The 27,252-nt window shown below is 34.8% G+C and overlaps 1 protein-coding gene and 1 long non-coding RNA gene across 8 annotated transcripts in view; one reads left to right on the forward strand and one right to left on the reverse strand.

The window, feature by feature from the left end:
* Positions 1-11,067: 11,067 nt before the first annotated feature.
* LOC127837947 (uncharacterized) overlaps positions 11,068-27,252 on the reverse strand; it is a 110,925-nt gene continuing 94,740 nt past the window's right edge. Inside the window, exons 2-4 of one of the 2 annotated variants that reach the window (XR_008029565.1) lie at positions 16,023-16,160; positions 12,399-12,436; positions 11,068-12,074 (exon numbers count right to left, since the gene is read on the reverse strand). This is a non-coding gene — a long non-coding RNA (uncharacterized LOC127837947). Of the gene's footprint in view, positions 12,075-12,398; positions 15,362-16,022; positions 16,161-27,252 lie in introns of both variants that reach the window. The other variant, XR_008029564.1, reaches the window with a different exon arrangement.
* Positions 26,055-27,252, forward strand: part of LOC127837946 (gastrula zinc finger protein XlCGF57.1-like) — a 38,806-nt gene continuing 37,608 nt past the window's right edge. Inside the window, exon 1 of one of the 6 annotated variants that reach the window (XM_052365408.1) lies at positions 26,055-26,222. Coding sequence is in view for 1 of the 6 variants with exons in the window: in XM_052365412.1 (XP_052221372.1) it covers positions 27,013-27,050 (38 nt within the window). In the remaining 5 variants the exon portion in view is untranslated. Of the gene's footprint in view, positions 26,223-26,494; positions 26,866-26,890; positions 27,157-27,252 lie in introns of those variants that run through there. The other 5 variants (XM_052365407.1, XR_008029562.1, XR_008029561.1 and 2 more) reach the window with 5 other exon arrangements.

The following is a 27,252-nucleotide window of genomic DNA, read 5'->3' on the forward strand; positions in this document are numbered from 1 at the left end:
TTATGCCATATGCGGCAAGCGTACCTTGAGGCTAGCCTGCACAATCGCACAGTCTGCGCACAGTCTGGTCAGAAGATTCTATGTCCGGTGATTTTATAAAGAATAGATTCACTGTTTACAAGACGGAACGGCGGGCTTGTCTGGAACTACGCTTGCCACATGAGGCATAAGACTCATTTGCGCATGACGGTGCTTATTAAATGTTTTTTTCTTTTTTTATGTTTCTATAGTAAATGCAATAAGGTATTTGTGTACCCGAATATCTTGCGCTTGATGAATCATTCAAGCCACTATAGTTGATCTATCTCCTTCACATTATTTTCGTTTACAAATCAAAACATGCATAAACTAGTTTACATCACAGACGTGGTTGCAAAGGTGGGGCCGTCCGGGTCCGATTGGCACATATTTAGTTTCAATTAGTATAATTTGTAGATACGCTAATGAAATTAGTTCTGACCGATGTTAAACTGATTTACTGTTCCTTTTCCGTATGATTACCATGAAAACAACTAAAAACTAAAAAACTGAGTAGAAGACATCTGTTAAAAAGATTTATTTCCTACACGAGCCGTTAGAAATTCTTTCAAAACGCACATACACACACACACGCAAACACAAATGTCTGGATTTACTGTAACTACTTCTAAATAAACTAACCAACTCATCTCTCGGCATACGTACCAACGTTATTTAAATATTCACGTATAAGGCATCTCATTGAAAAGCCAAACTTTTATCAAAACACACTTCAAAACAACAGGTCTTTGTCCAATCTCCAATCGATTGCAAATGGTTTATAGAAGGTAGTCGACATACGTGTTGGGAAGCATTTGTAGCGTAATAATCTTTATGATAAATAACATTCAGTGTAGAAAAATGTTAACACCATGGTGACAGCTTTGTTCTCAAAGTCAAATGGACTTCTTTCAGTCTTTGACATCAGAACAAGCTACATTTCAAGTATCACTGGTGCACTCCGCTGCCTTAGACCGAATCAATCACAGCACTTTGCTCTATCGTCTAAAACATGACTTTCTAAGTGAGTCGTAATTCGGTGGAATAATTACGTACATAAATCGAGGAACTGTCCATTGACTTATAGTATGTTAAATATGTTAATTAACACAACGTTATATAATTCCACCAAATATTCTAGTCAACAGAAAGCATTCGGTAAGTTGCAAGTTAATAAATTATTTTGGTAAAATGAACACATGGGCGGGATCCATACGGACCCCGTCTTCCCTACGGACCCCGTCAATAAGAAATGAAATTTGTATCGATTGCACTCTGAATCTACCCGAACCATTTTACATAGAATGTAGCCTGATTTTATATTCAAATGCGGTTATCGGAAGATTTTATACCAAAAACAAATACTGCCGTTGAGGAACATCAAAATGTTGAATTATAAACTTGGGTCATTTTACAATAAAAGCAAATACTGTTCACATTGTCACCTAGTGCCTTGAATATATTACTAAGGATAGTATTAATTTATATTCGTTTTGCATCAAGTTCAATATCGTGTCTTAGGTGTCTACTTAAATAGATATGCAAACATACACCATATGTTAAGGCCATCATTTTTAGCTCATCTATATTTTGAAAAATTTTTGAGCTACTGTCATCACCTTGGCGTCGGTGTCTGCGTCGGCGTAGGCATCGGTTTTGGTGTCGGCGTCCGGTTAAGTTTTGCGTTCAGGTCCATTTTTCTCATAAAGTATCAATGCTATTGCCTTCAAACTTGGTACACTTACTTACTATCATGAGGGGACTGGGCAGGCAAAGTTATGTAACTCTGACAGGCATTTTGACGGAATTATGGGCCCTTTATACTTGAAAATTTGGGTAAGTTTTGTGTTTTGGTCCACTTTACCCCTTAAGTATCATAGATATTGCTTTCATACTTGGAAGACTCGCAAACTATCATAAGGGGACAGTAAAGGACAAGTTGCAAAACTCTGCTTGTCATTTTTACGGAATTATGGCCTTTTTTTGACTTAGTAACTTTGAATTTATGGTTGCATTTTGTGTTTAGATCCACTTTACTTCTAAAGTATCAAGGTTATTGCTTTTAAACTTTACATACTTTCATGCTATCATGAGGGTACTGTACAGGTCTGGCAAGTTGAATTTTACCTTGACCTTTGAATGACCTTGACTCTCAATGTCAAATAATTAAATTTTGCTAAAATTGCCATAACTTCTTTATTTATCATTAGATTCGATTGATACTTTGACAAAACAACTCTTACCTGACATACCACAATTAACTACGTCCAAACTATCCCCCACGCTCCGCCCCCCCCCCCCCGAATCACCCTCAATCCCCCCCCCATTTTTTTAAATTAAATATCGTCTATTAAATGAACACCATACCCTCTTACAATACCCCCATCCCCACCCCAAAGAAATAATTTTTTGGCCCCCCCTCCCCCGGTAGGGTGGCATATAGCAGTTCGTCGACTGTCAGTCAGTCTGTCCGTCCGTCTGTCCGTCCGTTCGTCCGAAAAAACTTTAACATTTGCCATAACTTTTTCACTTTTTAAGTTAGCAACTTGATATTTGGCAGCATGTGCATCTCATAGAGCTGCACATTTTGAGTGGTGAAAGGTCAAGGTCAAGGTCATCCTTCAATGTCAAATGTCAAATTTATGGTGTCTGTCCGTCCGAAAACTTTAACATTGGCCATAACTTTTTTAATATTGAAGATAGCAACTTGATATTTGGCACGCATGTGTATCTCATGGAGCTGAACATTTTGAGTAGTGAAAGGTGAAGGTGAAGGTCATCCTTCAAGGTCATCCTTCTAGGTAAAATAAATAAAATAAAAATTCAAAGCGGCGTTCCCATGAAGCTGCACATTTTGAGTAGTGGATGTTAAAGGTCATCGTCCAATGTCAAGGTCATCCTTCAAGGTCAAAGGTCAAAAAAAAATAAAAAATTCAACGGCATTAATGAAGCTGCACATTTTGAGTGGTGGAAGTTCAAGGTCAAGGTCATTCTTCAAGGTCAAGGTCATCCTTCAAGGTCAAAGGTCAAAAAAATTAATTCAAAGCGGCGTTATCATGAAGCTGCACATTTTGATTGGTGTAGGTTCAAGGTCAAGGTCATCCTTCAAGGTCAAGGTCATCCTTCAAGGTCAAAGGTCAAACAAAATATAAAAAATCAAAGCGGCGTTTTCATGAAGCTGCACATTTTGAGTGGTGGAAGTTCAAGGTCAAGGTCATCCTTCAAGGTCAAGGTCATTCTTCAAGGTCAAAGGTAAAAAAATAAAAAATAAATTCAAAGCTGCGTTCTCATGAAGCTGCACATTTTGAGTGGTGGAAGTTCAAGGTCAAGGTCATGCTTCAAGGTCAAGGTCATCCTTAAAGGTCAAAGGTCAACAAAATAATAATTTCAAAGCGGCGTTATCATGAAGCTGCACATTTTGAGTGGTGGAAGTTCAAGGTCAAGGTCATCCTTTAAGGTCAAGGTCATCCCATAAGGTCAAAGGTCAAACAAATAATATTTCAAAGCGGCCTTCTCATAAAGCTGTGCATTTTGAGTGGTGAAAGTTCAAGCTCAAGGTCATCCTTCAAGGTCAAAGGTAAAAAAACAGACAATATTTTTTTCAAAGCGGCGCAATAGGGGGCATTGTGTTTCCGACAAACACATCTCTTGTTTCTTTCAAACATGGTTAAAAAACACAAATATTTATTTTTATTATTTAATTTTTGAAATACCGTCCAACCATTCCACCCAAGAATCCCCCCCCATTTTTTTTTAATTTTTGCATCGTTTTGGCATTTTTGGAAGATAATGTAATAAATGACCACACCCCCACACTATACACCCCTCTCCACTCCACCCCTCCATCCTTTTTGATTGAAATTGAGATAGATCCCTACACCTTTAAAAAGAAAATAGATGAGCGGTCTGCACCCGCAAGGCGGTGCTCTTGTTTATTATTAGTTCTACGGGAGCTCCCGACCCTATTTTTCGACAAATACAAATAAAAATAAAAGTAAAGTTGTTTTTTTTATTAACATTTCACCCGCCGACCTGGAATTTTATCCTAAACTAGATTTTTTTCCGCAGAATGCCGAAAGTGTTGTTCAAAATTTGTTTATAATACGGGTTGTTTCGTTGTGCCAAGTCGACTTGTAAAGCGTCGGCGATTTTCGTTGGCTATTGCCGCCAATACCTCACGCTATGAGCCAATCGGTGAGTATTTAGCAAATGATTTTCATTTTGCATTTCCGAAATGGTGGACATTAACAACAACGAGACAAATGTAGCATATTTTAATATCAAATTAAATATGAAATAAGGCAAAGCCTCAAAGCGAGCTCGATTAATTTTAAATTGAAGAAACTAACAAAAAACTTTATTAAAGATTTTATTTAAATAAAATTATTATAGGTACTTTCTAACAGAAGAACGTGGATTCGTAAAGACTGGTTATAATATAGGCACTGGTATAAAAAATAAGGAAATGAACTTTTAATTATTATGTAAATCAGCAATTAAACAACAAACGGGCCATATTAAAGGGTTAAATGTGACCTGATGAACAGAACTTTTAGCCCAAAACCCCGCCGAAAACAGATTGTCACACTATCAGATGCCAGCCTTGCAACCACAGGTCTACCTACGAAGGTCAGATCGGGATTCGAACCCGAATCCACCCCTGAGCCATCTGATGATATTGATCATATGATATTGGCCTGGGTTGCTCTACCAATTTAGCTATACGTGTATGACCTTTTGAAAAATATATTGGTAAACTGCAATGCTGTATAATAGCATGAATATCTTGCTTAGAAATTTTTTACAAAGAATTACATTTAATTGATATTTGTTACGATTTAGAACAGTATATTGTCAGTTCAAAAGCTCACATGAGGTAATGTTTGAAAAGCTCACAAAAGCTTCTGTTTGTAAAAATAGTGCTAATTTGCCGACTATGTATAGTTGAGATAAAATCACCTTATTTTGCACAAATCTGGTAAAATATATATGGTTCGAATACCAACTGCAGATATGAGCAACAGAACAGTCCTTGTAACTAAATAACTTTAATATTTTTATAAGTAATTATCTAAACCACAAAGTGACCTATACTTCGATAATTATGTATACCTGAAGAGAAGATATATCGAAGGTGAAAGTTGCTGTAACATATGAAACTATAAACAAATTGTGCAGCAAACAAAGATTGGTATATACCAAGGACATATATATTAAACTAGTGTGTATGTCCTTGGCATAACCTCCTTAAAACACTAAACAATCAACTAGAACATACAATGTAAAAATTTAGAACAGCCAACTGTTGCTACCTTCTCAATTATAATTTTCAGGTGCACATCATCGTCACTGGCATCAGCAATGATTTCTCCATGTTGCATACTGTACTTAGATTTCACAAGGGCCAGGCAGCATATTTGTTTTATTTTCATTTTTGATCATTTAAAGTCAAAGTAATTTCAAATTACCATAATTGAGGAATAAATGCAAGCTAGGTCAGCGATAATTATGTCACCCACCAAAACATGTTATTAAATACCATTGACATAACACTTAGATAATTTTACACTTGTAAGTACCAAAATACTTGGATTAAATTAATATGTATATTCCTAACTAATCTTCAGAACAAAATTTGGATGTGTAAAAACGTTTTGGGTAGGTTTAATGAATATGCGTATTTATTAAAATGTAGATCCTGTAATATTTTTATAGATAAAAATCAACATCCCGAAAATGTCCAAGAATTACTACTTTACGTTTCTTTATAATGCACATGAGGACTGAACCACAGGTACTTGCATCAATAATCCCATTCCCCACCCACCCATATATATTCTTTATTTAGAAAAACAGTATGCAACACAGCTTCTGAAGAAAATAACATTGGGTCCGGATGTTCGTATGACAGTCAAAGTCACAATAAAGTTTTAATTATTTTTCTTGACACAGTAACAAATTAACATGCTTATTATTCTTCATTGACTTCATACATGTTTTCGAGTTCACCATGATAAGACACACTCCAAGGCCTTTGATATATATCAAACCTGCCATTTAGCAGAAGTATGCCCCTTACTGTAGTTTTTGTACTAAGACATTAAAGTTGAGGTTTTCGGCCAACAACAGGTACCTAGCCAGGACTTGCATTTTGGGCCAGTGGGGTCATTGTTACTTAAATTGGGAAAATAGTTTCTGCACAATAACTTTACTTCAGATGGAGGTATTGTGGTTTAATAAGTGGGATTGCATTTTGGACTGGTTTGGTCAAGATTATTGTTACCAAAAATTGAAAAACGGTTTCTTTTTTGAATGAGATTAAAATTTGTGCTAAGGTATCTTATATATATGTAGACCATGCTTTCAAAGTCAATTTAATTCAACTTAATTCATTTGAACAGAGTTGAAAATTTACTTTCGTTGCATGGTCTCCTTTCCTTTTTTATTTATAAAATTTCAGCTATATGTATACATGATAATTTTACTACAGATATCAAATATGTTCCCGTGGAAATAGATAAAGTGGGTGACAAAAACATACAATATACCATGAAGGACCCTCATTATACCATGAAGGACGGATGTTTCATATTTCATTACCCATTGTTGTTAAATAAGAATTGATTGTCTGAAGGCCGTCATTGACTGTTGTTTGTATTTTATTCCTTAATATAATTAGTTATAGTATTAAACCTTATGATTGTTTACAAAAGGGGTCTGCAAGAATATGATAGTCAGGGCCTCCCCTGCCTGTCCCTATCTTTAACCCTTTTTGTAAAAAGATCGTAATATATCATGATAATAATTTCCGGTAACATTTTCCCATATTCTCTTATTATTCACAATATTTAAAAATAATATATGTTGCCAATCAAACAAATTGTGAAATAATTACACATGTGCATGCAATTAATGTCCAACCGTTTACTCTCTGGATTTTCTAGGATCATTTTTGCACTCTTGTTGAGTGACATTTACAAATACAAACGTTAAATACATTTCGACTTTGATTTTGTTTTGTGGGATGTATTGTTGTCATCAAACATGTTGTTTTCATTTTTTTTAAATAATTATTGCATTTGTATTTCAAATGTTGTTATTTAATGTTAGAATTCAGAGATGTTTATATGTGGGAGATATAGGAGGAAGCACGCTTGCAACACAAACTGTTGTATGGTATCTTATATTGAGTTCCTTGTAAGTCATTGTGTTTTTATTGTTTTGTTAATGTAGGACATAGTGAAAATTAATATGTATGTTCTTAAAGCCATCATTTTATTGATAGTTTTCTTGATCATGGATATGAATGGATATGAACATTATATATTGTGTGTTCACTTTATATATATAAACACTATAACTCTCTCTGAATATAAAATGAAATGCATCAGTTTTTATAAGTCTTTAACTCTCGGTTTCTTAAATAAAATATTCACATTTTTTGTACTAGAACTTTTCACTATACAAAGTTTTGATCAAGATAAATTCAAGCGCAGTCTGATCAGGATCCAAAGTGTTCGCTTTACATCTGTAGTAGTACTGACTGAATGTTGAACAGTTTGGATCCTGATCAGACTGTTCTTTTGGAGCCAAAATGGTTGCAATCGCCCTAAGGTCCATTTTCCTGTAATGTAGCTGATTTTTTTCTCATGATTGATACAAAATATCATGATATAAAGCAAGTATGTTGTATATTAACCCTTTACCACTTAGATATGTATTTTCACGCAATTGCTGTCTCTTAGATAGTTAAATTTAATCAAAGACCTTTCCTACTAGATTTGAATTTTAAAGGCTTCATTTCCATCTCGTTGATACTGATAAGCAGCAAACAGCATAAAACCTGAACATACTGCGAGTTACTCGCAGGCTGTGCTGGTTTTATGCTGTTTGCACATAGCAATTTTCACTTTGCCTTTAAGTGTGAAAGGGTTCAAGAGTATTTTTAGTGTGCATATTCCACCCATGGATGAAAGTTACAAAGTTGGTTGTTAAAGCTATTAAATAATGTTAAAAGTGAAATGCATGCTATATTTGTTATAAGCATACATATGATATACAATCAACAAAAGTTTAACGATCACTATAATAGCAACCTAGTATAATACATGCGGAAGGGGCTTTTACCTATGAATATATATATAAATATGTTTACTATTATTATAAAAAGCTTCTAAAACGGTGTCATGAGATATATAAAACACTTAAAGGTTAATGCAAGTATACATAAGGTTAAATTGGTTTATCGTTTATCAGGTTATCGTTTATAATTCAAAATTTGATTATCATCATATTGATAAGTCGTTGTTTGTCTAAACTTTTTCGTGCTTTATCATCGGCAAGTTGGTATCTACATTTGAGGATATGAATAACGTCGTTCAATTTGTTATGGCTCATAACTAATGCTATTATTTTGAAAAGACTTAAAGAGCAGTGAATGTTAGGAAGGACAACTCCGGGGACAACTCCGGGGTGGCCCCCTTGAAAGAAAATGGCAGACTCCATAGTGACTCACAAGACAAGGCGAACATCCTGAACCAACAATACCAGTCAGTATTCACCCACGACACGGGGAGCAACACAAACCCTACGCCAGACGGGGAACCAGCACGAACCATGCCCAATATCGATATCACATCCCATGGAGTGCTGAAGCTACTACAGAAGCTAAACCCCCAAAAGGCAACCGGCCCAGACATGCTTCCAGCAAGGGTCCTCAAGGAACTGGCAAATGAATGTGCTTCGTACCTGGTGCACATATACCAGAAATGCCTAACAACAGGCTCAATTCCAGATATATAGAGGACAGCAACAGTTTCAGCCATATTCAAGAAGGGCGACAGGTATAAAGCGAGCAACTACCGCCCTGTGCAACTCACTTGTATATGCTGCAAGATGTTAGAGCACATAATTGTCAGCAATGTCATGGGACACCTGGACAGTAACAACATCCTTACCGACTGCCAACATGGTTTCAGAAGGCGGCGGAGCTGCGAAACACAACTCCTAACCTTGTCATATGAACTACTGAAGTCCTTAGACAAAGGTAAACAACACGACCAAGCCATCCTGGACTTCAGTAAGGCGTTCGACAAGGTCCCTCACAAGCGTCTGCTGACAAAACTGCACCACTACGGTATACGCGGCCAGACGTTGGAATGGATTAAAACCTTCCTTACCGACAGAACGCAGCGAGTTGTTGTAGATGGTGCTACCTCAGATCCTGTCCCAGTAGTCAGCGGAGTGCCTCGGGGGAGTGTGCTTGGACCGATCCTCTTCCTGGTATTTATAAACGACCTCCTCCTTAGAGTTTTATCCAAGACAAGACTCTTTGCGGACGACTGCGTGGTCTTCAGACAAATAGACTCAGATAGCGACTGCGACCATCTGCAGGAAGACCTCCATCGGCTGTGGCAATGGGAGAAACTCTGGGGAATGTCATTCCACCCAGAGAAGTGCAGCATCCTGCGGGTCCACAGAAAACGATCCCCAATACTGCACAACTACACCCTCAAAGGCCATATACTTGCCAGTGAAGAGACGTCAAAGTACCTCGGAGTGGAACTGACGAAAGACATGTCCTGGAAGCCTCACATCCAGAACGTAACACGGAAAGGAAACAGCACGCTGGGATTCCTCCGCAGAAATCTAAGGATTGGCAACGAGAATGTAAAAAGTGCAGAACCCGATCAAGCCATGACATCAAGTTCCTGCCTATCTCCACATCGACATCCTACTACAGGCATAGCTTTTCCCCCGGTATTATACCGACCTGGAACAGCCTACCAGCCGCTGTTGCAGAATCCCCTGACTTGGTATCCTTCAAGCAGGGACTAGCAAACGTAAGTTTCTAATCAAGTCGTCAGCGCCAACTACAAAGTAAACCCCAATGACCCCTCATGGCTGTGCCGGTTGAGGTTCAATCCTCTCCGCGGCAACCGTAACCGGAGAGGCATGAGGTAGAGGGATGAAACGTAGCTGGGGACGCATCTGTACTGTCCTTCTGACTTTAACTATCAAACTCTTCTCACTTTACTATTTTTTCCATTCTTACTTTATCTCCTCACCATCCGTCGCATAATTGTCAAGTTTGACGGTGTGGCGTAAAATATGAAAGACCCGTAAAATAAGCAAGTGCGCATGTGCAATGGGATCACAACATCCGGCGTAAAAGTCGCAAGTTGCATATGTAAATATATTAATAAATCTACGAAAAGCGATGATAATTAACATTCTTATCATTATGTAATGTCATCCACGTAAGCCATGCTGTTGATTGCATAGGTGTCACACGGATTTAACGGTGTAATGTACGTTTTTACGATGATAAAAGATGTCCATTATGGTTGAGAACATCCTGAGAGGCCCTGTTGTATGTGTAGACGATAAAAATACAATAATATTAAATAAAAATGACTGTTCGAACCTAAATAATGCAAGAAACATGGTATGATAATGTATTCATTTACTATATGAAGGAGAACAATTACTTTAAAGACAAGCTGTACACGTTGAATAAATTCAGCATACAAGATGCTTGACTTGCATATGTTGCGGTTAAAGGGACTGTCAACCACGACAACGAAGAAAAGAACAGTTGTTAAATACTGTATTTTTTTCAATTGATTATATTGATTAAAATATCACGACATGTCAAAAATTAAAAGGTTTGAAAGATGGTTCGTCCATGATATATTACATGACTTAACAAAAGTTGTGGTATGTCTACCAGGTTATTACCAGTCAACTATAAATAACACCAGTAGATTGATCATCATCGTCATGTGGTAAATCCAGGAAAATGCACACTGTGCATGCGTAATGAATTGTATACATTATATATAAAAAATGATCAATCTACTTGCGATATTTATAGTGTGTATATTGTTATATCACCTATTTTCGCGATCTACTTGCGATTTCACATCGCAAAATTTTATTACCAATTATACTGAAAATATGAACTTTTTTCAAGTATTGTAATATACCGGTTGTGATTTGTTAATCAATATAAACTAATAATTGTTAAAAAAATAGGGTATTTTAGAACTTTTCTTTTTTCGTCATTTGTGGTTGACAGTCCCTTTAAAATACACATTTGAACAAAAAAACAACAACTATATTCTAACCTGAAGTATCCATGAAAGTTAGTTTCAGTCTTTGATAACCTTTATAATAAATAACATAAATGAGCTTTATTGGTTTTAAAAACAGATGAACAGTTGGTAAGTTAAGCACAAAGAAATATTGACTTGCATATTTAATGGCCAAACTTGCAAATTTTTTGGCTAAACTTGCAAATTTTATAGCCCCAAATGTATCTTTTTATAAGAATTTTTTAAGTGAAACTATGTTAGAAAAATGGCTTCTAACAGATGAGTGCCTGTTTATGAACAACACCATGATAACTAAGCTTTATGTGTGGGAAATATTAACCATTTAGCACCATAAAGCGGGTATATATGATCTTGTCAAATATTTATTAATTAATATAAAATAAGTAAAAAACTTATTATACATATATTTCAATATAAACTAAAATAAAAGATAAGAAGAACATGTGTCGCAAAAATGCTAAATAAGCCAGATATTTAATTCTGAAATCGAAAAAGGCTGTACAGCCGAATTCGCCAGCATGTATATCATGCATGTACGATGTGAATCTAAATTTAGTTTAACTGTTCATTTGAAATACTGCATCAATATTGGTTCATACGACACCCGAACACTTACTAAAAAGACGAATGCATCGGTTATTACAGGAAAATATGTACGAATTATCTTTTTCACATTAGGCTCGGGAGATAATTTGTTTTTGCTGTATTTTATGAAATTCGTCTTAAATGTATCATTTTTCTTGCATATTGTGTGTTATTATAACATATTTGTATCAATATATCAAAATTTAACACATATAAAAATCGTATAATCTCGCTTTAAAATGTTGACTTGGATATTTTACAACAAAAAATGCATATTTGGACATGATAGTACATGACTTCTCTTCCTGTTTTTTGTGAAGCGGCCTTGTCCCCCTCATTTTGTGAAAAAATGATCTGCAAACAGTTCCACATTGTTAATGAATGAGTCGCAAACTTTCTAAAATTAGTCAGTGAGCTCTTGTCTTATGAAGGCATTTTGTATTTGGAGAAAATTCTTTAGGAGTGTGTATCCTAACAAAAAATGCATATCTGGACAATACATTAAATATTCTATTGTCAATATTTTTTTACTGAAAGCAATTTGATTCCAATTATGTAGTATAATGAAGTCTGTCATAAAATGTCTTTTGCTGGACATATTTGTAAACGTATGTTCTGAACCGTTCAAGTATAATTACAGGAACTGCCAACGTAACATGTGATAAAAATGTTTCTTACATCCAGGTTTCACCTCATGACCTTGCACAGAAGGCTTACTGAAACAAAAAATACAAAGCAATCATTAATATATGTAAGCAAAGCACGTTTAGGCAACACAAATAACAAAACACAAAAGAAAGATTATGATTTATTCACGGTTAACAGTTTCTACATTTTGCACAAGTTTAAATGTTAACACACATCAGTATATAGAGCATTGCCATTTCTAAACTCTAGAAATACCTTCTTGGAATAACTTCAAGTAGCCGTTACTAACACATATCCAATCTGATCATGAGCACATGTCTCTCATACATGATACATTAAAAATTCTATGTCCAACAGACATCAATTCCCCTGCAATATGTTATTGTACACAGAAGCATATATGTACCTATGTTACACATATTGACTATTTCACAATTGTGAAATGACATTTAAGAGAGATCTGGACAATGTTGTGGCAGCATAATGTTAAATTCAGTAACGTCTTTTTATGAAGGAACACTTCTCCAACTACAAAGCTTCTGCTGATGCCTATCAACAGCCATGGCAATCACTGGATCTTTCTTGTGGCAAAACCCAAGGAAAAGACAGTGTCAATCTTAGATTCATTACACCACCAAAACTTTAAGTGGCTGAATCTCTGGGGGTAAGTGCAATTCTCCTTAAGTCTGTTTGGGGTTAAACAAAAATAGTTGTTAGAATTGTTGTTATTTATCGAAATAAAACAAAAAAACTATGAGAATTATCATCATATATTTTTATCACTAAATTATTCCAGCTTGGTTAAAAGAGTAGGAAATAAGAGAATAAAACAATAATTACTTTCTACCAGTAAGTTTTACAATTCGGAAAAAAAGGCAAGCAATTATGAAAAATACTGTTAATGAAACAAACTATAAAAGCAATATGTCAAGGGACATTGAAAATATTTGAGGTGGTATGCAAACATTTACATAGATTCAATAGTATGCATATTCTAAGTGGAAAAAGGGCCATAATTCTTACAAAGTGCTTGAAACAGTTGTTTTAACCTTTAATGTAGAATTATCAATCATATGCATATTCAAAAAGGACAAAGGGCTGTAATTCTTACAAAATCCTTGATACAGTTGCCTTCTTTTGTTTATAGATTGGCGTATGAGTGATGACTCTAATGTGTTTTGTTTTTTACTGCAGCCAATTCTTTGATCTAAGAAAAACAAGGCTGACAATGTTAAGGAGCAACTTGGTCCTTGGACATACAGTCCCATGCAGAGTAACAAGCAAAAGGACAGCAACTCTTGCGGAGTATTCACATTAATGGTATGTTCATGCATATCAAAATATGCTGCCTTTTCGACATAAATAGAATAAAATAAACAGGCCCCAATTACAGTCATTTCAGTTAATGACAAGAAGCTGGACATTTGATGGTTGAAGTTAGTACATGGTAATGTGTAGAATACAAATTAGGTTTGACTGATTCCTATCCTTAACCAACAGGAATTTATACCTGTCTTGTTCAGGTTTTAAAGTAGCAGTATGGTGGCAATTTAACGTTCATATAAAGTAGCCATGTTCAGTTTTGTTTAAAACAATTATTGGAGCCCTCAATTTAACTGTTGTTATGTACGCTATTTTTTTCCAGAATGCTGAAGCCATTGCTCTTGGGGTTCCCCATGAAATAATGCGGTAGGTTCACTGTCAAGAATACAGGAATTATCTCAGGGAACGGATTCTGCAACACAGCAAAGAAGCAGACGACACTATGTGTGATATGCCCAATTGCAGCGTTTCATCAGGAACACAGCGATGGGTACAATGTTCTGTGTGTTGCAGGTGGTACCACCTGAAGTGCTGTGGTCTGCCAGTAAGGGCAGCCCTTGAAGAGCAATATGTACATGTATGTATGGGTTGCACAGCAAAGTTCTCATAGCAGTACCATTCATTGAAAAACAAGTGCCTCTACATGAAAAAACAAAACAAAAAAAGTTATAAAATGGACATGTAATGCGGGCAACAAAGAGTTGGTTGGCGCCAATGACACCCCTGCCATCGAGCAGAAAATACAGTTTCACATCTGTTCAGCTGGGGGACCCGTAGCTAACTTAAATGAATTACATTAAATGTAATTAATACAAATATAGTAACCTTATTGACTTTTCAGGCTGTACAGCAAAACGCCTCTTTTAGTCCCGAACTCTAACACCCCCAAAACAAAATAAATGAATATTTAAACAACTAAAAAATTTCTTTTAATTGTTATTGATCGTGGCCTAGTACCGTTACCAGAAATATTAATGAAAACAGCTGAGTTACCAAAACCAAAATTGCCGACAGACAGACACAATGACAATAGTTTGAAAAAACCCTTTTTGGGGCAATATAAATAAATCTGAAACTAAACAACCATTTCAAACTAATGCTTACATAATGCTTACACAAAACATACAATCTGATGCAAACACAGTTTAATATAATTATATCTATTTAAAATAAAATTTGAACAGGTCAATTGAATGAGTGACATCATCAATGCATGCATTGAAATCAGTATTTCAATAAAATAATTAACATGTAACGATTGTTATACATCAGATGCATCCATCAATACCTGCACATGTCTAGAATTAATGAGACTATATATTTAAACACAATCAGACAGGTTGTTTTATTTCATTGTATGAACTTAACAATTTTTGTTAATGACGAAACGTATTATGAAAAATATAAAAGTATTACGATATTAATACACATTATGAGGAACATGTACCTAAAATTTGGATAAATGCTTTTAAGTAATATGGATTTACACCATATTAGTTCAACCGAATTCTCCCATCCTAAGTCAGTATCCTACTTATAGCATATGGTAAATTACTACTCTGTAATCCTGCAAAATTAAGTTGCCGGTCGTTGAGGTTACGATGTCCACCCATTGACTAGGCTCAGGGGTTTTTCAGCACTGTCTACGCCTCCAGAAAACGGATGCACTCCTAAAGCAAACAGACCTGATCCCAAACCGAAATTATTAAAAAAATTATCCCAATTTAAAAAAAAATAATGTTTTTTTGTTTGTTTTTTCAAGAATGAAATGACTTAAAACTTGTGTGACTAACCAGTGTTTGATTTGGTTAAAAATATCTGCTATGAGGTTTTGACTGTTCAGTTCTTATCTCAGAGTGTAACTGTAACTGAAAAACAAAACTGCAGTACTTGAATAAACGTTGAACATACCCAATATTGCATCTGTTTATATAAAGAAGACAAAATAACAAATAAAAACAAATTTATTTGTTAAACCGCTGAATTATTAAAGCATGATAAATTCACAATTTTTTCCCAAATGAGCCGTTTCATCGACGCAAAAATTCCCAAAATGACCAATTTTGTCGATAAAAAATTCCCAATTTGGTCAGACTCCTTTTCCCAAAATAGGCAGAAAAAGCCCTGCTAGGAGGTAACAGGTTCGATCGACAATGCGGGCACGTTCTTTAGATCTCCCCATAGACAACAAGTACTGGTCCTAGTCTCAAGAAACGGACTTGAAAGCATTTTAAATAAACCTATGGCTTTCTATGCAACTGAGCTAAAATAAATTGGTTTAAACTAATCCTGCAATGTTAACCTTTAAACAGTAATAATACAAAGGAAAACCTGTTGTTCCGGGCAGAAAGTGGGTGGATGTGTGATCACTTGTTTCATTATTTCCACTGTTAGGTGTGCAGGTCAACCGTGTTCAGCTTGTATGACCTGGGTGCTCTTGAAGGGGGACAGTAGCCTGTGCACTGCGAACTAGAACAAGATGAAATAGACTTTCCTGACATATTTTTTAGTTGAAAATGTTGTTTTATGAATTTCAAACTATAATATTCCTATATTTTGCCATATATTCGTACATAAATGCATTGCTTGGACAATTTTTATTACTTAGATTAGTTTGTAAAATTATTTGGTATTTCTTAGATGATTTTAGTGCGTAAATTTATGCAAGACATGGCTTATGTAGGAAGATAGTCAGAAAATTTTGTATTTTAGAAATTCAGAGTATAACATAACCAAACTTTTTTTACCAAATAATTAGTTTGTAAATTTACGCAGTGCTAGGGAAAATTTTTGTTTACTACTTCAAATAGTCTGTAAAATTGCCAGCGTTTTATATTGATTTAAGTGCGTAAAGTTACGCAGAGCTTGGCTTATGCTTTGAACAATTTTGTTTGTTTGAAAAGTTGATAAAAATATCAGGTATTTTGTAGTTGCTAGTATTTTGCAGATTTTCATTGTTATTTATGCAGAGCTTGGCTTATGTAGAAAGATAGTTAGAACAAGACTATTGTAAGGAAATATTAGTCCACTACCGGCTCCACCATTGTCAGAAATTCCACCATTTTCAGATTTAAAAAATATACATATTTGTTGCCATAGCAACCAGAATTTTATGATGTAGGAACAAAATGAAATGACATGCATAATGTCCATATTGCCATCTATCCATGTTTCAATTTTCATGAAAAATTATAAAGAACTTTAAAAGTTATCGCAGGATCCAGAAAACCACCATTTCAGCAGTATTTTTAGTCTATTTGTTGCCATAGCAACTATAATTTTTGACGTAGGAACGAAATGAAATGACGTGCATAATGTCAATATTGACATCTATCCATGTTCCAAGTTTCATGAAAAAAATATTAAGAACTTTTAAAGTTATCGCAGGATCCAGAAAAGTGTGACGGACGGACGGACTGACAGACTGACTGACAGACGGAGCGCAAACCATAAGTCCCCTCCGGTGAAACCGGGAGAGGACTAAAAATGTTGTTTTTGTAAAATGCAAAGTATAACTGTACTGTTTTGTTTTACCATGAAGTTGTTCGTAAATTTACACAGTGCTTGGGACAATTTTTGTTTACAACTTCAAATAGTCTGTAAAAATTGCCAGGGTTTGATATTGATTTAAGTGCGTAAATTTACGCAGAGCTTGGCTTATGTAGAAGAGTTCTTTGGACAATTTTGTTTGCTTGAAAAGTTGGTAAAAATATCCGGTATTTTGATGTAGATTTTAAGTGCGTACATTTACGCAGAACTTGGCTTGTGTAGAAAGATAGTTAGCTGAATTCTTTACAATAAAATTACGAACTGCTTTTGCAATAAATTAGTTCGTAAATTTATGCACTGCCACTGGAGAAATTGCCAGGGTTTTTATTTGATTTAAGCGCGTAAATTTATGAAGAGCGTGACTTCCTGTACGAAATGTTCCGCCCGGAATCGGCACGGAATCGCAAACTAAATTCCGGGCGTAAAAAATATTTCCAGGCGTATTTTTGTATATATGATTTTAAGAAGAGGGGCGGATTCCGGGCGGATTCCGGGCGTAATCCGGGCGGAAAACAGGGGCGAAATATGTAAATGAGGTGGGACGGAATTTTAAATTACGGGCGGAAAGCAGTTTATGGGCGGAATTCAGATTACAGGCGGAATGTTAAAATTACGGGCGTAACTTAGATTACGGGCGTAATTTAGATACCGGGCGGAAATCGGATTACATGCATATTGTAAATATACCCATATAAGGACAGGCCATTTGAAAAAATAAAAAGCGATCGCAAAAGCTTACCATGAGCACTTTGTGCTCAGTTTAGCTAAAAACTAGTCAAAATTATGACAAGATACATTTAACATAGTATCTTTATATTTATTTTAAGATAATACATTTTAAAAACATGGATCACCATTTTATACTTCTGCAAATGCGGAACAAATGCTGAAAATCTTTGCATTTTTTCCGCAGTCACAAAAAATGTGGAACTTATGCGGAAAATGTATGCATTTTCGTTCCGCATTTTGATGATACTTTTAAGATACAATGTAGCTTTTAAAGACAAACAACAAAAATATTCAATATATATACATGAAAAATAATTTGATAGACATGCACTTTTTAAAAAACAAACTGTTCTTATACACGGCCAAAATAAAAAAGTTCACTCTTTCACATTGACTGTGTTTTTTAAACTGCTTTCTTGAGTAGGAATTCCTCTCTATCACAGTATTGTTCAGGTCCACGATTCTCCCCCATCCTATGTCATAATCTGAAATGCAATTTGATATTAAGTACAACTACAGTTCACCTATTGCAAACACTGTTAACAACTTATGTAGAATTAATTGCTTTTTCAAACTTTTTATCTAATCCAGGGCCCCATCTAGGATTTGGAAAAGACAGGGTCCAAATTTGGCAACTAAGTACACGTTTGAACGTGCTTGGATATTTATCCCTGTGATATATTTTCAAATAACATGTGCAATATATGCGCATATTATTTAATATTACATGCATTTTCATTTTAACAAGGGCTGTTTGTAAAACATGCATGCCCCCCATATGGGCTGTCCGTTGTACTGGCAGCCATTGTGTGAATACGACTTTTGTCACTGTGACCTTGACCTTTGACCTAGTGACCTGAAAATCAATAGGGGTCATCTGCAAGTCACGATCGATGTACCTATGAAGTGTCATGATCCTAGGCAAAAGCATTCTTGAGTTACCATCCGAAAATCATTTTACTATTTCGGGTCACCGTGACCTTGACCTTTGACCTTGTGAACTGAAAATCAATAGGGGTCATCTGCGAGTCATGATCAATCTACCTATGAAGTTTCATGATCCTAGGCATATGCGTTCTTGAGTTATCATCCAAAAATCATTTTACTATTTTGGGTCACCGTGACCTTGACCTTTGACCTAGTGACCTGAAAATCAATAGGGGTCATCTGCGAGTCATGATCAATCTACCTATAAAGTTTCATGATCCTAGGCATATGCGTTCTTGAATTATCATCCGAAAATCATTTTACTATTTCGGGTCACCGTGACCTTGACCTTTGACCTAGTGAACTCAAAATCAATAGGGGTCATCTGCGAGTCATGATCAATCTACCCATGAAGTTTCATGATCCGAGGCGTATGCGTTCTTGAGTTATCATCTGGAAACCATTTTACTATTTCGGGTCACTGTGACCTTGACCTTTGACCTAGTGACCTTAAAATCAATAGGGGTCATCTGCGAGTCATGATCAATCTACCCATGAAGTTTAATGATCCTAGGCGTATGCGTTCTTGAGTTATCATCTGGAAACCATTTTACTATTTCGGGTCACCGTGACCTTTGACCTAGTGACCTCAAAATCAATAGGGGTCATCTTCAAGTCATGATCAATGTACTTATGAAGTTTCATGATCCTAGGCCCAAGCGTTCTTGAGTTATTGTCTGACAACCACCTGGTGGACGGACGGACCGACCGACCGACCGACCGACATGAGCAAAGCAATATACCCCCTCTTCTTCGAAGGGGGGCATAAAAATATTTTTTTTAAATTGATAAAACTAGTTTCACTGTTAAAATAAAAGTAGTTTATTGAAAATTCATTGAATATTCTGTAAAATAATGTGATCAGAACCAATTAAAAACGTGACTGGGGGTTAAAGGGGGCAGGTTTGGATCTTAGTGCGGCAAGGTACTGAGACACCCTGTTATTGACAGGCCTAGCCCTGAGGATCACTAATCGTATAATTCGAATTAATCTTTATTTTGAACTTAACTATTTCAAACTAATAATACAATAACTTGTGTAGTAAAATTGTGATTTACCTATCAACAAATCCAGCTTTCCTTTGTCAAGGACCGCTTTGTGCTCATCATCCGGGCGCGCACACAGAGCAAATATAAAAAAGTTCATTTTTTCACATGTTTTTTTCAACACTGTGCTTTTAGTCTAGTAGGAACGGAGGTCCATCATGCATGATTGGAAGGTTTTTTTTTTAATATGCTGATGATGTTCTACATTGCCTCGGGTGAAAGAAAATTTTTGTTCCCAAGAAAAGAAGTGTTCCCATGGTGTCTAAATCCAAGATGGCCGACCAAAAACCTTGAAAATACCGTCATTTTGCTAATGACACTAACAACATTTATTTTCCTAGATTTTGGTAGGCATTTTAATTTAAGCAATTAATAACATATTATGCTATTAAACAAATACATTTTTGGGTGAAATATTATACATAAATGTAGTTAGGATGATAATTGTATTTAAACTGCTGTTCAGGTACAAATTGAAACATGTCATAAGCCAAAAAAAACATGATTTTTGGTAGCTTTTTTCATAAATATAGTCATTATTTTCATAAAATGTATAATATTTCACCAACAAATGTATTTGTTTAATAAGAATAATATGTTATTAATTGCTTAAATTAAAAAATTTCCCAAAATCTAGGAAAATAAATGTTGTTAGTGTCATTTGCAAAATAACGGTATTTTCAAGGTTTTTGGTCGGCCATCTTGGCGGCCATCTTGGAGCGAAAAGTGAGCTGAAAGCACGCCTTTGTTAGTTTTTTTCACAGTGAAAACATGCTTTTAACTCGCTTTAAACCTAGTTATTAACAGTATTTTATCTGTGAAAAAAAACAAAAGCAATTTGTGCGTTTGGGTAAGTTGATTTTTGTGGGTTTTAACAGTGTTTTAGTGAGTTTTTTTTAGAAAGTAGGTTTTTTGTGAGCCTTTTGTGGGATTTTGCAGTGTGAAAAAAAATAATTTTGGACTGATATGTTCTAGAAAAAATGGTTTTTGTGAAGCAATTACAACAGTTCATTATAAGCCCCATGTGGTTAAAAGGGAAAAAAACACAATGTGTACGAAAATTATGTTTATATGACAAAAATAGTACACCGCAAATTAATACAAACAGATTATTTTTACAATACATTATACAATAATAGACATTTATGGAAGATTTTAAAGCAAAATGTTGACCGCAATGGACCACTGCGGGTGGAGTATTTAGACCGCAGCTGCTGCAGAGACCTGGATCTCAGCTGTTGGAGGTACCTGAACCGCAGTGGAATGAGGAACCTGGATTTCAGCTTATGGAGGGACCTTGACGGCATACGGTGTTGGGACCTGCACAGCAGCTACTGGAGAGACCTTGACCGCTAGGGGACCTGGAAAGCAGCCAGTGCAGGGACCTAGACCTGATCTTGGTTGGTGGAGGGACCTGGAAAGCAGCTGGTATAGAGACCTGGAAAGCAGGCGCTGGAGTGACATGTACCATTGATGCTGCTTGTGTCCTTCTCCTCTTGAGCATCTCTTATGCCAGTTGATCTGCAAAGGATTAATACCATATCACTTTCAAAAGGGCAAGGCATTCTTCAAACATGTTGATTGGTTATGTTTTCGTTCCACTTAACTATGAAATATTGCTGTTATGGTAATCTTGTTACTTTAATAATAATAAATTTAAGTTATTTGCTTGTTGTTTTTGTTTGTTTATTTTTGAAATTTTAATCCCTTGATCACATGTGACTTAGCACTTTTCATCAATTATTAAAAGAAATTGCGTTTGGTAGAAAATGCAGTTTGAAAATGTACCAAGATGCGTGGTCTCATTTGGCTGTGTGGTCTGATGGCATTGTAAATGCAATAACCTGTATAGTTTACCTCTCAACAAATCGAGCTTTCTTGGTCAAGGACAGGGCGAGGTTTTCCCACTCTTGATCCCCTTAAGTTTGCCAGCTTGTGCAGGGTAAAAACCAGGTTTAAAAGTCCATACATCAGGCAGGCGATGATGCACATTCTTTCCAAAGGATCTTTCCATCGATGTCAATTTTGCCTTGTGGCAAGAGTTTAACCTTCAAAATTAAAATATATAAGTTCTAATTAAGTATGAGGGAAAGAAATCCGTTCAGTAATAACCAGAAATAGATATAAATAAAATTTAAGATGACAATAACCATGAAACACAACCATAATTATTCACTGTACACAACATTTACACTTTTTCATGTGTAAGTTTATCTATTTTTGCTTCAAAATGTGTTGTTTATCCTTTAAATTGCAATACAATAACTTATCCATTTACATTTCCCAGTGACAATACATAAATATGATAATGATCATAATTAATTCAATTAACTAAATAAAAAAAGGGGTGAAGAAATGACAATACAAACCTGTTAAAACTGTTCTTCAGTATTCCAAAAACAACAACAGGCAGTTCAACCTCCTTTCCAACCAACTTATTATTGATTTCCACATTGCAGTAAAAAACACATTGTTTTCATCACACAATACTTCATGCTGACAGAATTTCAAGACATTTTACACTACCATTATAAGTCTTTCACTTCTTTATATTAATGTTGCTGAATTAAATTTAGCTCAATATTCAATTGCTGACACCAGCTTGTTTTCAAAAGTTGTTGTTTTCAAAAAGATAACTTCCTCGGTGCAATAGCCAATCAAAAGCCTTATATCTTATTCCACACAGCCTTATCTCTAGGCAAACCCCATCAGTAGCCTTATCTGCCCCTAGATAATCTGTACCCTGTTTAGCTCTGAGTGCCTGACAGATTGTTATCTGTTTATTGTTAGTGGTGTGAAATAAGGGTGTTTTTAGGTATTGTCTTGTTATTTTGTTGACAGTTTATGTAACACAGGTCATGTTTGGCATTTTATTATTTTATTGCAAATTAAGAAAATGGATATGATATTATCATATGCAAATATCAAAATCTTGCATAACTTATGTACAAAAATAAATAGATTATTTCCAAAATAATGTTTCCAATACCATAATTATTTAAATATGCAGATTTAACAAGTAAATACTGTTTTAAACAAATATAAACAATCATATGAGATTGTTTAAAAAAAAATAAAAAATTAAGACATAAAACAATCATAAGATATTGTTTATAATAAAAACAAACATAAAGATAAAAATTCAAAGTGAAACACAAACTCTTTCATTTTCATGTATAAAACTAAGCTTGACCATTGTTATAGTTTTTGTCAGTGATACTTGTTGTCCATCTTTGAACCTGTGATGTTCTGAAAGAGCCATTTTCATCCAATATTCCCTAAAAATTATGGGGAGCACACAAATGTACAATAGGGACAATGGCAAACAAGCTGTAAAAAAAGCCCCTTTACAATTGACTTGTTTTATTTATGGCTATAAACATCAAAGACCCAGTTGAAGAATTATTGTTTCATTGATGAGTTATATTAATAAACAAAAGACCAACTTGTTGAAAAGTGTGTTAAAGTGAGTCTTTAAGCCTCGTTGCAGCTCTCAACTTATTTACAAAAAGACCAAGTTAAACTCGCTTAAACCCACTTCCGTTAAAAAAAAGACCAACTTCTGTTGTAAAAGACTCGCTTATAAAACAAAAAGACACACTTAAACACACATAAACCAACTCATAAATAAAAAGGCTCACTTTTGACACACAAAAAACCGACTTCTTACAGAAAAAAACTCGCTTAAACACACATCTTCTTAAAATAACCAACTTTAAACTCAGTTAAGCACAGTTTAGCACACATAAAACTCACTTTTATTAGCAAAAACCAACTTCCGCTAAGAAAAACTCAGAAAAAACACAGTTTTATGTTGGTTTAAGTGTGTTTTGGTATGAAAGTGGGTTATTTTCTGACAAGGGTGATAAGCCCAGATGGTTTATAAACATGTACAGATGTGACTCAGCCTTTGGTGAGTATTGAATGGGAAGCACAATACATGAGATCAACTCAGCTGGTTGTCAGTGTTTATCTGAGACTAAATTAACATTGGTTTGGTATAATTATGTACATAATTATGGTCTTTTCAGACTGGGGAAATCTTAACTACTATAAAAAAAAATTCTATAGAGTAACATGCAGAGAAACTGCATTCATATTGATGATATAAACAAATAATATTAAACTAGACTGTTGTGTGTTTAATGTTAAAGGAAACCTTAAAATGATGAAAACATTACCAAGTCTTGTTCTTTATTAAACTTTACAGTCATTATTGTAATTATGAAATAATTATTAAAAATGAGCAAAATTTAAAAAAAAGAAGAAGAATTAAAGAAGTGAATTAAAAAAATAAGTGCATATAGATTTTTAATGCATGGTCATCCCTCAGACTTAAAATTATAAGTGGAAACTGTAAAAGTCAGCAATAGATAAAATTTATTTAATTAAAATGTGTTATTGTTATCTCCTAATTTTTTTACCAGCAATATTGCCAATAATAATGCAAAATCTAAGAGTATAATTCATGATCACAAGTTCACAAGTCTGTCTCCTGTTCAGCTAATCTCACAAATTAAGTATAAAAATACTACAAAATATGTTTTAGAATCTGAACATGAAAATCATAAATTAGATCAAAGCTTTATGCTGAATTAATTATACTGTGACTGAAATAGTTGTGTCTATAATGAATGTTCATTGATTGTACAAATGTATAAATAAAATTAAATATTTGTATTAAAAAACGTTTATTAAGTTATCAGTTACTGGTAATATTTTGTTCAGTACTTTGGTTTAAATTAAATTTATTAAGTTATTGTTCAGCTTCATAGAAATTTGCTAAGTCCAATATTACTCTCTATAAAAACTACTAAGTTCAAAATTCCGTCATGTGGCTTCACAAATATTTTATAAGTATGAAATTCTGCCCCACGAAAGAAACAAAGTGCAAAATTCCGTCCACAAATCTCCATCATACAAATTCTAAGTATAAAAATACGCCTGGATTTGTTTTACGCCCGGAAAAAACAGTTGAATTATGCCCAGAAATAATTTTAGTTCCGGGCGTAAAACTCATTCCGCCAGTTGTACGGGCGTAATTCCAACATTACGTGCCAATTCCGCCCCGATTACGCCCGGAATCCGCCCCATTATTTCGTACGGGTTATGCAGAAAGATCATATATTTTAGTTAAAAGTGTTGTATATTTGAATTTCAAACTTAAATGTTGCTATCTTTTGCCATAAATTAGTTTATTAATTTATGCAGTGCTTGAGACAATTTTTTGTTTACAACTATAATTAGTCTGTAAATTTGCAAGGGTTTTATATTGATTTAAGTGCGTAAATTTATGTTAAAAGATACTTCCCAAAAATACTGTATTAGTGAAATTCAAACTACCACACCACTCTTTTTATAAATGTAATAGTTCGAAAATTTACGCAGTGCTTGGCACATTTATAAACTGAATGAGTCGTATTTATTTACATTACAATATATAGCAGCACTGTTATTCTTTTAATACAGATCTCCAAATGTTTTCACATTTCGTTTTCTACAAATGGTAAGCGCTATAGCTACCATAACTAACACCTGTTTTATCACAATTACATAATGAGGGAATGAAATGCATTGTTAATTTAAGACTCATGCTATTTAAATTTACGGTCAATTGCCTCATATATATATATCTATATAACCCGCTTATAAAAGATACTCATATCAAATTGATTGGATTGTGATTATCAAGTCAATTAAAATAATATCTGCATTCATTTTACATTAATATATATACTTATGGTGGCTAATTGCTTTTATCACCTACCCTTTGTCGGATAAATGCGTGATATACTTACATTATTGAATATAATGGTCACCAATTTAACTACTCAACACCTAGTGTTCCACTAATATACTTACATTATTGATTCAGGGTACTTTCTTTGATGATTATATAATGGTCACCAATTAAACTACTCAACACCTAGTCCCTGGTCGTTTCGCACCTAATATGGGGGCGAAACGACCAGGTGCGAAACGACCAGGGCGGAAACGTCTTGGGGGCGAAACATCCGAGGACCTTTTACGGGTCTTGCATCTTTTACGCTACAATCGACACAGTGCGATGCTCAAGAGGAGCCTTGAACTTTATGGACCGTTTTGACTTTAAACCATTTTTAACCATTTGACCTCTTCCAAACAACAACAACAACAACAAAAGACAAACGAATACGTTTGTTAAGAAGATTTTTTAAGCAGTTTCATCTATGTGATACGGTAGGCAGTTATAGACATGCCTGTAAATGCATTCATTTTAAGTCAATTTGTTTAAGATTAACCATTATTACGGAATCCGGTTCGTTTCGCCCTAATGCCTGTTCGCCCGAGTCGTTTGGCCCTAATACCCGTCCTAATACCCGTTCGCCCTGGGTCGTTTCGCCCTTATTTCTGTGTCGTTTCGTCCTAGTTTTAAAACATACAGTGATTTAAAATGATTTATCTAAAGCTAGCATGAACCAATGATTTTTTCAAACATAAATAATTGATAAAAAATGCTTGCAGGAATAATATTTAAGGTTTAAGAAGGCATTTTCTTTTTGTTTTAAAGGATTTTTTTGAAACTTATATTTTTTATGAATTTTTTGGCAACAAGGTAGCGATGGGCACAAGGGAGGCAACTGCGTACGGCTCATTTATTACTGAACAATTCCTGCGCGGAATCTCGTTCATAAAAATAGTGCCAATAGGGGGTCGGAATTACGTCGTTTTTAAGGTGGTTTTTGATTGGATATGGTTAAAATAACCACTAATCATATAAGTTAATACATTTATGTTCGCGGGCAAAGCACTTTCGTTTCCACACAGTTGCGTTGAAGATTAAAAGAAAGCCTAAGAAAATTTCCGAGATCGAGAAAAATAGGTTAGATACATTGCCCAGTAGAAAAATTGCTTTTATTTTCAAGGTTAATCATTCTCCTTTCCATTCATGCCACTAATTGCTTTGCAAAATGCCGTAATTCTGCTGGTTGTTGCTAATGTATGGACCCACTATTGACCCATTTCATGAATGGCAAGATGGCCGCCGTTGTTGAAAATTCATACGACGTAAATATCAATTGTTCTTTTTTTGCTCTGTAAAGTTGCCAAAAAATGTGTTGTACGTGCTAAACATCATTGAAGGATATATTTATGCCGACATTATATCGTAATGGTAGATTTCATTCGTATATCTGTAAATAGACGTTTCGATAATACAAAATACAGACTTGCACTATTCGGACAGCAAGTATTTCGGATATTGCATTAA

Source organism: Dreissena polymorpha, chromosome 7, assembly GCF_020536995.1.
Source record: "Dreissena polymorpha isolate Duluth1 chromosome 7, UMN_Dpol_1.0, whole genome shotgun sequence".
NCBI classification, from domain to species: domain Eukaryota; kingdom Metazoa; phylum Mollusca; class Bivalvia; order Myida; family Dreissenidae; genus Dreissena; species Dreissena polymorpha.